Source organism: Wolffia australiana, chromosome 4, assembly GCF_029677425.1.
Source record: "Wolffia australiana isolate 7733 chromosome 4, ASM2967742v1".
NCBI classification, from domain to species: domain Eukaryota; kingdom Viridiplantae; phylum Streptophyta; class Magnoliopsida; order Alismatales; family Araceae; genus Wolffia; species Wolffia australiana.
In genome coordinates, this window is record NC_135838.1 from 17,903,676 (window position 1) to 17,916,408 (window position 12,733).

The 12,733-nt window shown below is 46.4% G+C and overlaps 3 protein-coding genes across 12 annotated transcripts; 1 reads left to right on the top strand and 2 right to left on the bottom strand.

The window, feature by feature from the left end:
- On the bottom strand, positions 1 to 2,167 carry LOC144702178 (UDP-glucose 6-dehydrogenase 4-like). Of its 2 annotated transcripts, none has more exons than XM_078574112.1 (2): positions 2,012 to 2,167; positions 1 to 1,554 (listed from the first exon to the last, which is right to left on the bottom strand). In XM_078574112.1, exon 2 carries the CDS (start codon positions 1,545 to 1,547, stop codon positions 153 to 155), a length of 1,395 nt encoding a protein of 464 aa, XP_078430238.1. In that variant the 5' UTR covers positions 1,548 to 1,554; positions 2,012 to 2,167; the 3' UTR covers positions 1 to 152. The 2 variants fall into 2 exon arrangements, with proteins under 2 accessions (XP_078430238.1, XP_078430239.1); XM_078574113.1 differs by having other exon boundaries at positions 1 to 1,621; positions 2,012 to 2,151.
- A 191-nt stretch (positions 2,168 to 2,358) lies between these two features.
- On the bottom strand, positions 2,359 to 7,813 carry DGK1 (diacylglycerol kinase1). 4 transcript variants are annotated; one of them, XM_078574103.1, is made up of 8 exons: positions 7,335 to 7,810; positions 4,773 to 5,830; positions 4,344 to 4,704; positions 3,572 to 3,648; positions 3,368 to 3,487; positions 3,129 to 3,293; positions 2,611 to 3,033; positions 2,359 to 2,495 (listed from the first exon to the last, which is right to left on the bottom strand). In XM_078574103.1, exons 2-8 carry the CDS (start codon positions 5,781 to 5,783, stop codon positions 2,466 to 2,468), a joined length of 2,187 nt encoding a protein of 728 aa, XP_078430229.1. In that variant the 5' UTR covers positions 5,784 to 5,830; positions 7,335 to 7,810; the 3' UTR covers positions 2,359 to 2,465. The 4 variants fall into 4 exon arrangements, 3 of the variants coding, with proteins under 3 accessions (XP_078430229.1, XP_078430230.1, XP_078430228.1); XM_078574104.1 differs by lacking the exon at positions 2,359 to 2,495 and having other exon boundaries at positions 2,514 to 2,810; positions 2,896 to 3,033; positions 7,335 to 7,813; XR_013581202.1 differs by having other exon boundaries at positions 2,611 to 3,293; positions 7,335 to 7,808.
- Positions 7,814 to 8,008: 195 nt separating this feature from the next.
- LOC144702176 (TPX2 (targeting protein for Xklp2) protein family) lies at positions 8,009 to 11,955 on the top strand. Of its 6 annotated transcripts, none has more exons than XM_078574107.1 (9): positions 8,009 to 8,987; positions 9,076 to 9,127; positions 9,222 to 9,299; positions 9,549 to 9,668; positions 10,285 to 10,383; positions 11,036 to 11,095; positions 11,178 to 11,272; positions 11,368 to 11,470; positions 11,656 to 11,955. In XM_078574107.1, the coding sequence occupies exons 1-9, from the start codon at positions 8,182 to 8,184 to the stop codon at positions 11,662 to 11,664; spliced, it is 1,422 nt and encodes a 473-aa protein (XP_078430233.1). In that variant the 5' UTR covers positions 8,009 to 8,181; the 3' UTR covers positions 11,665 to 11,955. The 6 variants fall into 6 exon arrangements, with proteins under 6 accessions (XP_078430233.1, XP_078430237.1, XP_078430236.1 ...); XM_078574111.1 differs by having other exon boundaries at positions 11,704 to 11,955; XM_078574110.1 differs by having other exon boundaries at positions 8,010 to 8,987; positions 11,653 to 11,955.
- Positions 11,956 to 12,733: the final 778 nt, after the last annotated feature.

A 12,733-nucleotide genomic window follows, 5' to 3' on the forward strand; every position in this document is an offset into this window, starting at 1 on the left:
TTTGTACTTAATGGATGAAACTTTGAAACTTCATTCCAAGGAGGGAATTTCTGTCTACGATACAAGAAAAAAAGATAAACAACAAGAACAACAAGCGAAACGGGTGGGCAAGAGTGAGGGATTGGATTGTCAGTAGAAGGGGGGGGGGGGGACTACACGGGGGGCAAGTCCTTGAGCCAGGCGTCGAGGGGCTTCCCGATGGAGTAGACGATGAAGCCGATATCTCTGAGCTTACCCGCGTCAACCACGTTGCGGCCGTCGAAGACGAAGGCCGGCTTCTCCATCCCGCCGTAGATCTTGGCAAAGTCGAGCGACTTGAACTCGTCCCACTCGGTGAGGATGCAGACCCCGTGGGCGCCCCTGGTCGCGGAGTAGGCGTCCGGGGCCACGGCCACCTGGCTCGCGGTCTCGCGCCCGGCCAGGTCCCGCCGGATCTGCTCCTCCGTGACCTGCGGGTCGTAGACGGTGACCGCGGCGCGGTCGCGCAGCAAGCCGTTGCAGACGTCGATGGCGGGGGTCTCGCGGGTGTCGCCGGTGTCCTTCTTGAAGGCGAAGCCGAGCACGGCGATCTTCTTCCCGGAGACGGTGTTGAACATGGACGCCACGACCCGGTTCACGAACCGGCTCTTCTGGTAGTCGTTGATGCGGATGACCTGGCGCCAGTAGTCGGCCACCTCGGACAGCCTGTGGCACTCGCAGATGTACACCAGGTTCAGGATGTCCTTCTGGAAGCACGACCCGCCGAAGCCCACGCTGGCGCCGAGGAACTTGGGCCCGATCCGGGAGTCCCGGCCCACGGCGTAGGCCACCTCCGACACGTCCGCGCCGGTCGCCTCGCAGAGGGCCGAGATGGCGTTGACCGAGGAGATCCGCTGGGCCAGGAAGGCGTTGGCCGCGAGCTTGGACAGCTCGGCGGACCAGAGGTTGGTGGTCAGGATCCGGTCCTCGGGGACCCAGTGCGCGTAGACCTGCTTGAGCCGCTGGACCGCGGCCCGGCCCTCGCGGGTCTCCCTCCCTCCGATCAGGACTCGGTCCGGGTTGAACAGGTCCTGGACCGCCGTCCCCTCCGCCAGGAACTCCGGGTTGGACAGGATCTGGAACCGGACGCCGTTGCTGTTGTGGGTGAGGATCTTCTCGATGGCCTCCGCGGTCTTCACCGGGACCGTTGACTTCTCGACCACGATCTTGTCTGACTTGGACACGTCGGCGATCATCCGGGCCGCGCTCTCCCAGTAGGTGAGGTCCGCGGCCTTGCCCGCGCCCAGCCCGCGGGACTTGGTCGGCGTGTTGACCGAGACGAAGATGATGTCGGCCTCGGCCACGTGCCGCTCGATGTCGGTGCTGAAGAAGAGGTTGCGGCCGCGGCACTGTTTGACCACGTCGTCCAGCCCCGGCTCGTAGATCGGGAGCTGGTCGCTGTTCCAGGCCGCGATCCGGGCCGTGGAGATGTCCACCACCACCACCTCTATCGCCGGGCACTTGAGGGCGATCACCGCCATCGTCGGCCCCCCCACGTAGCCGGCCCCCAGGCAGCAGATCTTCACCATCCCGGATCTGATATTTTTCAACGTTTCTTGTCAGCAGCTTCCCCGCAGATAATGAGAATGAGCTTTTTTAATGCCTGGATCCAACAGATTTACGAAAATGTGTATCCAACGAAGAGTAGATTTGGATCGGAACTGAAGAAATGGGAGGAGATTCATGCAATCAGAAACGCATAGTTTCAATGGAAGGTTCTTTTTCTTGTTGTTTGCGAGATCTGCTTGAATGAAAAGTTACGGCAAACGGTTTGAAAAAGTGGATTCATGTCCGATCTATAACGACGTCGAAGAATAAAGGGGAGCCTAATGGAGAAAAACAGACAGAACGAGATCTGCAGACGAAATGCGGAGAAGAATCTTGTCCACGAATCAAAGTCGAGGGAAAAATTCATCTGCGGAGCGGATCTGGATACGCGACAACGAAGAAATGCGAAATATTGAGACCAGACCAGGGAGCTAGATTGCAGTACCTTGGCGCAGGCCTCAGATTACTTCTTCTGCAGAGTCGATGGAGGCAAATCCGACGACCTACCTCTGCTTTGTCCAGCCGGTCTCGTCTCGAACAGTACCGTCGGAGAGCTTCCGCGGAGCTCCTTAAATATCGGAAATGCGTCAATGCAAACCGGAAACACAAGCTTTCGCGGGGTCCGCCCCTTCCGCTGCCCTACGCAAAGTCAGATCTTGCGCGCCACGCGGAAGAAAATCAACGCACGCTTCTCCGCCTGGCCCCCCCCAATATTCCCCTCCCACAAATTTCTCCAAAGAAAATTATCAAGCAGTCGACTAGGGTTTCCTACCACCGCTATTCAGCAGCTGGAAATCGAGGAAGACGTTCCTGAATCCCGAGCAGTAATCAAGCGGAAGAACAGCAATTTTTCGGTAAATGGAAACTGGATCTGAAAAACTACGCCACGCGGCGCGTGATTATTGGCGGGAGAGGCAGCTCGGGCGTCGCTGTTCGGACAAGACGCGTGAATTTTATACTTTTAAGGAGATTCGTGTAGCTTCAGAAAACCCGGAAATTCGAGGAAGCTGTTGATTGTTGAATTTGGTTTAAAAATACACCAACCTTGATGAAGACCGGCTGTCGGTGTCTCGGCGAGGTGGGACGAGAGCGCCTCAGGAGAGCTTCAAGGCCATTTCCTGGAGGAGCGTCCTCTTCTGCGAGGCCGAGATCACGCCGTTCGTCTCGGCGTTCTCGAGGACGTCGGTGATGATGGCGGCGGCGTGGCCGAGCGGCTCCTCCGCCGCTCTCTTCAGCATGAACGCCTGCGAGACGAAGGGATCCGATCCTGAGACCGCGAAGGATTTCTTCAGCTCCGATCGATTGGATCGGATCGATCGAAGGAGGAACCTGGCCGTGGTGGGAGATGGAGAGCGAGCACGGCTTCTGGAACCACGGCTCGCCGTCGATCTGCACCGGGAAAGGCGCGAGGAGCTGGATCTTGATCTCTCTGCCCTGGGCCAGCCGCCGCGCCTGGGAGAGTCCGATCTGGAAAAATCCGATGAATCGGAGTTGGTTTTCAAAATCGTCGGCAGAATTTGAAAAAACCAGGAAGTTACAGCCAGATCATTCGAATCGATCACCTGCAATTTCCCGAGATGCCACATTCCGCTGATGCTGACGACTTCCAGCATCATATCGTGCATCGACTGCGCCTCGAAATTTTCGTAGCCGTCTTCTTCGTGCTGCCACAAGACGACTCCGCCCATGTAGCTCCCGATGTTGGCTACGAGAACTCCCTCGGCGTCCTTGAAATTCAAATCGGTCGATCAGCTTACACGGAAGAAAGATCCTGGATTTAAATCTGGATAGCTCAACTCACCTCTGGAACCTCCACATCGTTCCCATCGACCTCCACTCTGACCTGCCAGGGGAAATCCTGGAACGTTCCGTCCATGATGTTCTTGGCGCCCTCTCTGGCGTAGAGGATTTTGTTCAAGAACTGGAGGACATCAACCCCATCAAAAGGTGTCGTCCATCATTCAAGAGTTTCAACAGCAAATCAGAAGCTCAGTTTCACGATTACCTGGCTGTAGAACTTTTCCGGATTTTCTTCTCGCAAGTTATGAATGTCCAGAGCGACTTTCGCATCACAGCCGACACCTGCCCACAAAACCCATGATTTTTATCTGTTATCCAGACTGATAGTCAGACTATAGTTCAGGGACGCGGACGGGACGATTTTTTCGTCCCGGGACAAAAGTCAGGACGAAAATTCGTCCCCTGGACCACCGGACAGGACGGTTTTTGTCCCATGGGACGAAAATAACCGTTTGTCCAGAGATCTCGGACGATGGACGGACTAATGTGGACCAAAAACTACCGGATTCACATCCTACGGTTGAGATATAGCCATGTGGCCTGGCTATGACAATTTGCATCAAAGTCCCTGTATTTTTTCGTGCGGATTCCACTCAAAAATAATTGTACACATGTCCATTTGGATTCTCTCTCCTCCATATTTCCCTAAAAACTTAGAAAAATCTATATTAATAAATTAAAAATGTCAAATGATTTTTTTCATCTGCTACGAGGGACAGGACGGTTTTTTCCCAGGATGATACAAAAATTCATCCGGGAGAACTGGACGGGACGGTTTTCGTTCCGTCAGACAAAAATTCGTCCTGTCCTTCGTCCCTACACTGACTCTGGACGTCGGACGGGACGAAATCGTCCACGTCCGGGACGATTCGGAACTATAAATGCCATACTCCGCTACAGAAATGAAGGGTATCTGAATCGATATCATAAATCGGCGCTTGTACCGTTTGGAAAACTCTAGAGCTAAGCTTGCTTACCCAAATAATTACTCATAAACTTTGGGGTTGAAGGACCCTGCTGGGTCTGGATGGTCACCTTCCACCGGTCGAGTATGGTCACAGCGGCACAGTCAACGTGGTTTAAGATGGTGCAGAGACCTCCTTGTCTCTCTACAGCGCCTAGACCACCTCCCCAGGATAAGACTCTGGCAAGATCATTCCCTGTGCCTGCTGGAAGTATGGCTACTGGCGGTGGCGACTCAAATCTCTGTTTTTCAATGGCACCAAGCACCCATCCAACAGTACCGTCGCCGCCGCAGACGAGGATCCTGAAGTGGGGTACTTTCTGGAACATGGATAACCCGAATTCTGGTCCTTGATCCAAGCTTAGCTCACAGATCTAGACACAAAGTAAAAGAAAATTAAGAAAATTATAAAATGCATGAGAATTTGGAAACTTCAGCTAACCTGCACAGGATTTAAAATGAGGTTGAACCGCCGCCTGAGAATTCTTCCCTGCTGACCTCCACTTTTTTTATTGATGAACACAAGCAAAGGTCTTGCATCAGAGGGAAAATCTGTGAGCTCATATTTCCCTTTGTGCCCAACAAAGGATGCACTTCTTTTTGTCTTTAATTTAGAACCCCCCTTACCATCGGCTTCAACATTGGAAATTTCATCAAGCCCAGAATCTGCTGTGCTTTCCACCGATGAGTCAACGGAGTCAACGCCAGTAGCAGAGTCTTCACTTGCCTCTTTGCTGCTTCTCTTGAAGCTCTTGCTTCTACTTCTGATGCGCCCTCTCACGTTACTCGCCAGCTCGTTCGCGCCGTGGGTGATTGAGCTAAGAAAGCCTCCAGTTCCACCTTTAGTCAAGTCTTTCACAAACAATGGAGACAAAATCAGTCGTTTGAGCGGCCCTAAATCGCACACGTCACCCGTTTCGTTGACCATACTGGCATGACAGTCAACGTGGACCAGTCGTTGGCACCAGAGGCAACACCAAATAGGAGACCCATCAAGGAAAGACCCTCCGCAAGGCTCTTCGCAGTAACTACAGGTGGGCACATTGTCAGGATTATCTGTTGTCTCTGTCCAAGGGACAGCCCACTGATGGATGACATGCTTGAAACCATCCATTGACACACACTTGCAGTCCTCATGGGCACGGGAAGAACAACTTGTATGAGCGACTGACCCACAAATATCACAGCGGAGAATGGAGTAATCTGTGGAGACTGACTTTAGACATACACTGCATGTTGAACCTTTTCCAGGAAAGCCCGTCTCCTTAATCCAAGTGTGAGTAGCAACAGGAGCCTTGTGATGTAATTTCCGGTTTTTCTTTGATCTAGCTATTGCTCTCATCCAGTTCACATTGATATTCCTTCTCCATAAACCAATGGTGTATATGACTGTGAATGATCCCAGAAGCACTGCTACGATGCTCACAAAGAGAAGAAGCCAAGACTCGACCATGATGGGATGGAAACTTTTCTAGTCAACCATTCTTTAGACAGCTGGCTCTGTGTTGAAGAAGAAATTTCCAATGTCAATGACTAGTAATACTAACATTCATTGCATCCATGCAGACGACAGTTCAAAATAAATGACGTAGTAATACATCATATATCATGCGGCTCGAGCTCATCTTTAACAAAACCAGACTTTTCCTCGCCCCAAAAAGAGTCGATCTAAATTCTTATGCAGAAAAAAGTCGACACTGAAATCAGGCGTCATCTCTAGTACATATTTAAATATTTAACAAAACCATGGACGAAGTGTGCAAGTACATATTAAGTATTTAACAAAACCCAGAACGAATTGTGCAAGTACATATAAAGTATTTGGCAAAACCCAGCACGAATTGTGCAAGTACATATAAAGTATTTAACAAAACAGACATTTTCCTGGACAAAAAAAGTCGATATACATTCTTATAGAGAAAAAAGTCGACATTGTCATCGGGCGTGATCTCCAGCCGATAATTAATACGTGTACTTGCACAATTCCTTGAAAATCGGATCAATTTAACGTTTAAAGACATTTCCTGCCATCTTATTTTCAACGTCTCATACCAGAATTCGGCCCATTATGGAATAAATTTACAACTTTCACAGCCGTTACTATTTGGAGGGGGAAAATCCGGAATCCTTATAATCAGCTTAGTAGATATAGGGTGAAAATTAACACCTCCCAGAAAGTACATGGGACGGGTTGATTACATTCGAAATCCTCTGACCAACATTAAAAGAGAAAGCACTTAATAGATCCCATAGAGTGTGACATACTTGCAACATAGACAGGCTACCGAAATTTTCTGGTAAAATAGACTTGATAAGATTAAACAACACCGGTGCGGCGATAGAGGGGGAAAAGAAATCATCAAGAGCGGAAAAAGCAAGGTGCCTTTGTTATTTGTAGACATGGCGGCCTTGCACGTAAGAAAAAAAAATTAAACTCAATGCTTAATATAAAAAATAAATAAAGTAAAGATTGTTATTTTTAGGACCTGAAAAAGATCACCAATTAGCACTTCCTAGACTTCATCACAATAGTGATCCCTATTACCGTCACAATCTTCACGACTCGCCTTAAATATAATCATCACAACAATTAGGGTTGCGTTGGTTATTCAAGGATTAAGCCTCAGACTTAAGTAAAAAGAGAACAACTGAATATAATTCATTAAACTGTAGAAATATAGAAGATATGACAATGAGGTAATGAAAATAGGTCAATGATCAAGAAGAGTCAAGAAATGCAAACGGATCGCTTTATCTCACCTTCACTCTTGTATTTACATACATAAAGGTCTGAACTGATTAAAGCATAAGCAACTAAAAAATTTCCCATGAACCAAGATCACGGAGCTGTTTGATGATTAGAGTTCAAATAAAAATATACGGAGGAAACAAAATACTGAAGTGAAAAGTCTGGACAAATAAATACAGTATATCCGAAAAGAAAATTATTCAGCAGCAAAAAGGGGGCGGCTTTCACAAGGCAAGAGATTGCGGAATCTTGTACCTATTTAGACAGGAAATGACAAAGCCAGAAAACAGGTAGATTGATCCTTCTCTGTACCCAAGCCCGTTCACGCCGGAAAAGCGACTGCCCCTCCTCCAGTATCCCGATCACTAATCGTCATAGAAGAAACAGTGTCTTTGTCACGATCCACTGCCTTTCCGGAAAGCTTCCAAAACAAATTTAGGCGATTCCATACAAAACGAAAGCAATCCCCTTGGGCAAAATTCAAAAAGAGGGAGATTTCCAACTTCTCAAACTGACGTGTGAGAATCAAAACAGAGAAGAATTGCTATTCCAGACTCTGCCAGAGGAATTCAAGTTCTTCCCCTTTCCACCGACAAAGCAACGAGACGTAGAGGGCAGTCAGCAGTGGGCTTTCCAACGGCTCCGTTAATCTGTTTCTTCGGAGTATCGATATACCTCCTGATCTAGCCTACATGTCGTGGGGCCGCGCGATGATCTCCATCACACTTCCCCTCCTCCGCCGGACCAGCGTACCGAAAAGTATATTCTAGAACTAAAATAGTGGGACCACGGAGGGAATTTCCGCCTATTCCATGGCACGTAACCTCGGGGGAGACGGATGATGTAACGAACGGAACGGATGACGTCATCCGGTTAACTAAACGAATATCGGATCCGTTACGGTTTCAGGATCCGAAATAAAATTTAAAATTGGCAGGGGTGAAGAAAGTAGCCGTTGCCGGACGCGCTCTGAACTTCCCATATCTCAAAGTCTCCCACGACGGCACGCCCTCTTCTTGGGGAGATTAAAGAAGGCAGCGCCTCTCGCTGCCTTGGCCGATCGGCGATCTAGAGACTTCTTCGATTCCTTCGTCCTCTGGCAATGGCTTCATCTCAATCCGTTCTTGGAAGTCCTGGCTCGAAGACTCCAAAGAGAAGCCAAGGTTCGCGTTCGCTGATTTCTGTCAGCAAGATGTCGGAAAATTGCGATCCAAATCTCAATCAGCGGGGATCTCCGGCGAAAAAATCTGCGAAAGCGAAGAAATCTGCGGCAAAACTTCCGTCCTCTCTCGCTTCGTCTCCGACTGTTGTCCGAGAGAGGAAGTTCATCCTCGTCAACAGGAAGACATCCTCCGGAGTCGAAAAGAATGCAGATCGGACGAGCTGCCGACAGGCCGCTTACGAGGCGCTTAGGGCTTCTCAGGATAACTTCTTTCGCGTAGATCGGAGAGGAACTGAGCCGGAGAGATCTTCTATTGAGGACACAAAACAACCTCAAGATGAAGAGGAGCCGAAGGAGCGCATTGCGGATGAAGACGGCGGGAATGAAGCTTCGGATTTCCCTGCTGATTCTGATCATCAGGACCTCAAAGAGAGCTCGAAGATTAGGAAGTTGAGGAGTTTGATGTTGGAAAAGGCTGTGAATAGCATGCCAGTGGCCGGATCGGGGAGAGTGTTACATCTGGTGAAGGCATTTGAGAATCTCCTCTCCATTTCCACGGGCGAAGAGCCGACCTCTGCGGAGGCGAATAGTTCTAAGGTTTTGAATTGGCCGTTGCCAGGGCTTCATCCGCCGTCAAAATTAACGGAGGCTCGATCAACCTCCGCTTCTGTCGAATTCTCTTTTCCTCCTAAAGAATTCGACGGCGACTCTAAGGTGTACGCTTCATTTGACGCCGAAGATGGAAGGTCAGTAGACGTTGATGTTCAGTGATTAATCCAAAATTGCGCGTAATTTTGAACTGCGGGAAAATTGACGAACTCTGACAATGTCTAGACTTAGTTTTGAGACCAAGGCGTCTGAAGCTGGCAGGAAAAGCAGGCGAAGTGTAAATCTCTCCACACACCTCCCCATAAAAAACTTGATCGATCGTTGATGACTCGTGTCCATGAATTGTGAAATCCCTGCTGCTTATTTTCCAGAGTTCGGATTCCTTGAGAAGTTCCTGGAATAATAAACTTAAAGTCACGAGGCAGAAGCCGTTCAAGTTAAGAACCGAGGTATTTGCCCCTCTTCATATTGCAAACTTTGATTGTCCGTCGCGGCAAGATGAGGCGCTTGAACATTAAGTTTGATGACTCTTAATATTCACATGTTTAACTACTTAGCTGAGCCCCATGGTCCTCTTGTAGATCATGTTCAGTTTCTAATAATTAGCCGTTTTTTCAAGATGAAGGTTTCAGGATTGTAATCAACACCTTTTAACTCAATGCTAGTTGCTGATCTTTTCACATTGTATTATTGTCCAGCAAAGAGGAAGACTTAAAGAAGAACACTTCTTTAACAAAGTAAAGGAGATGTTGCAGGCGGAGGAAAAGAAACGCATCCCCATTGCACAGGGACTACCGTGGACTACGGATGAACCGGAGGTAAGGAGTTTGTGTTTATTATAATACGGTCGTATTTAATATTTTTTCTCATCTATTTCGATGAAATTGCGTGAGGAAATATTGATAGAGGAATTCAAAGCAAGTCATTCATAATTTCGATGTGAGGAAATTTCTGAAAATTTAAAATTGTGGGAGTTACTAACTCCAATTTCAAAGTGAACATTTTTTTTTTTGAGGAAAATTTCAAAGTGAACATCCCTGACGATACAGAAATCTCCAACGTGGCGACTTTCTCTTTCTCCAGCTTTCTTCATTTGTGTCTCGCAATGAACGAGTATGAACTATAAACTGTCGATAGATCGATGTTATAACGGCCGTTCGCTTTAGAGTAGCGCTTGACGTTTTCATTGCGCATTAATTTTTCATTCCCATTGATATGTTGGTGCTTCGTCTTGTTTTCAAGCTGAAAATTCTTTGCTGATGAAGATTAATGAAACGGTCTTACTTCATCCCCGAACTCAATAATCTGTGCATGATCGGTTCTTCAATAAGAATCACAATGCACACGATCAACTAATTATCAGATTAAATTCAATTTGTCGTTCTAGCTAAAGTCAGGCGTTGGGTTTTACCTAACTTCTTCATTACTTTTTAGAGCTTGGCTAAGCCTCCTGTTAAGGAAACCACGGAGCCTGTAGACTTAGTCTTGCACAGCGACGTGCGGGCAGCTGAGCGGGCGGCTTTTGACAATTTTGTAAGTCTTTCACTGTCTAAAAGTTTTTTGAAGAAATTCACTGTTTAAAATTTTAAAAACAAGGATGTACTTAACTATAGCTCGTGAACGGATGACAAAGAAAACGGGACGGAATCCAATATGTCGTCAGCCATCCGTTCTGACCTCGAAACGAAAACTGGTTGTTCAGTTCCTTTTGTGCAAATTTGTGCGAATTGTTCTTTCAGTTCTGTTTTCAAATTCGAACAGATCTTTGTGCGAATTTTGTTCTAATTTTGATAGGATGTGCGAATTTTTGCACAAAAACTGAACAGAACAAAGAACAAGGCCCTGAGCGGTTCTTTTGCGCGAATTGTTTGTTCGTTTCAAACGAACAGAACAGAACAACTTTGTCTTTAAGACGATATATTAGTACAACTTTTGACTTCCCCTCTGTCCATCCCGTCGTCCGTTCCGTCCAACCCCTAGGACAGGAACGGAATGAAAATGTTCCAGACCGTTGCGCGTTTACGAGCCTTAGTGCTTATTGTTAGATTCAGACACTTACCAATGGAGCTAAAAGCTGTAGCAGATATCAAAAGCTCTATTTTTCATGTTTAAGCAGGATGTTGCTCTTCAACACTTATATTTATCAGCTATTTCATAATTGCATATTCGGCTCCTTTGGTTTCAGGTGGCCGAAAGACTCACACTCGTTGAGAAAATGAAAATGGAACGAGAACAACAGCGGAAGGTACGACAGGAAAGACCAATCTCGCGTATGGAAAAACTTTTCGTGCAGAAATTATTCCCTAATAATTCATTCGTAAATGTAGATCGAAGAAGAAGAAGAAATCAAGAGACTCCGAAAGGAATTGGTTCCGATCGCTCAACCGATGCCTTACTTCGACAGGCCCTTTATTCCGAAGAGGTAAAGCAATCTTTCCATTTTTCTCAAGAACCATAAATTTCTTATTAATTTCTCGTACCTCATTTATTTCTTCTTCTTCTTCCTACTTCCCAAAGATCATCAAAACCCCAGACAGTACCCAAGGAGCCCAAATTCTATGTTCGTCCCCACAGACCATGGTATGCCTGTTCAGCAAAAATCCCTCAAGTTAATTCTTTGGTATGAATGAATTGCACCGAAATTTGATTTTAACTTTTCTGTACGTTCTTTTTACATTTTTTATTTTTTTCCCCGTTTCATCTCAAGAATCTTTGCACAACTCTGCTATCACTTTTATGGGATTCATTGTAGAGAGCGTTAGGGATTGAAATCTAATTTTGAATCCAACTTTTCCGTGCCAGTAGTTTAAGTGATGAAGTCGAGCTGATCACCTTCCACCCGGTGGACACCAGTGACAGGGCACTTAGCTTCATGAACAGAGAACATAACGTTGGAGGATAGAAGTCAAACCATTGCAATGGTCAACGGAGCGGCGGCCAATCATAAGGCTCACCTGCCAACGGTCAAGTTATATCATATGTTGACCTCCGTATTTCTCACTACGGATTACACTTCTGAAGATAAATGTGATGATTTTTTTTTAATTCATCCATCAGAGTATGATGTCATGTTTCATAATCTGATGATTATTTTTTTCCATTGCCTGATTAGGTGATCTTTTCTTTTTACTTTTAAATGAAGCCCTCCAAGGCATATTACTCTAGGACTTAAATTTGGAACTATTTACTTATAAGTGATTGTTGGATTCGCATGGATATTTCTCAAAAACTACCTGCTGACGAGTTAAGTACAAGGTACGTTGCGAAATTTTCTCCTCCGCATGAGCAATGCAATGTAGTTGAGGAACAATGCCATTAGAGTTTCATGAAGATTGAAATCAAACTGTATATGGTTTTAGAAGTTTTTTGTTTTAGTCAGAGTGGATAGCTAACAGACCTCATGTCGTGAGTTAACTTCGAGTTCGAATTACGGTGTTGAATTCAGGATAGTGAAGAAAGCTTGATTAGGATTGGTGATATTTATGAAAAAGATAATTCTATATATTATGTTTTTCTCTAGCGTTTCCATGAATGAAAGAAAAGTGCATCCAAGCGCTTCACCTCAGCTTGAAGAGCAACACCAAAGGTCCAACGGATGGCTAGACAACAGGATGTCAAATGTGGCAGAAGTTCAAGGATCGCATATCTCTTAGAATGAGTGCCTGATTTTCTGACATTTAATGCAAAGCAGTTCTCCATTTTGCCCCCTCTCAGATTAAAAACGGGTAAGAGCCCAAAAAACTGTATTTCCCATCATCTTAAAAAATAGAAGTGACGTATGGGCGTGTAGGAAAAAGTATGAGAGAGACCACAAAATTAGGGCTCTAATTAAAAGAATAGTGCGTCATTTTGTTAATAAAATGCTAACATATCTCCCATTTCT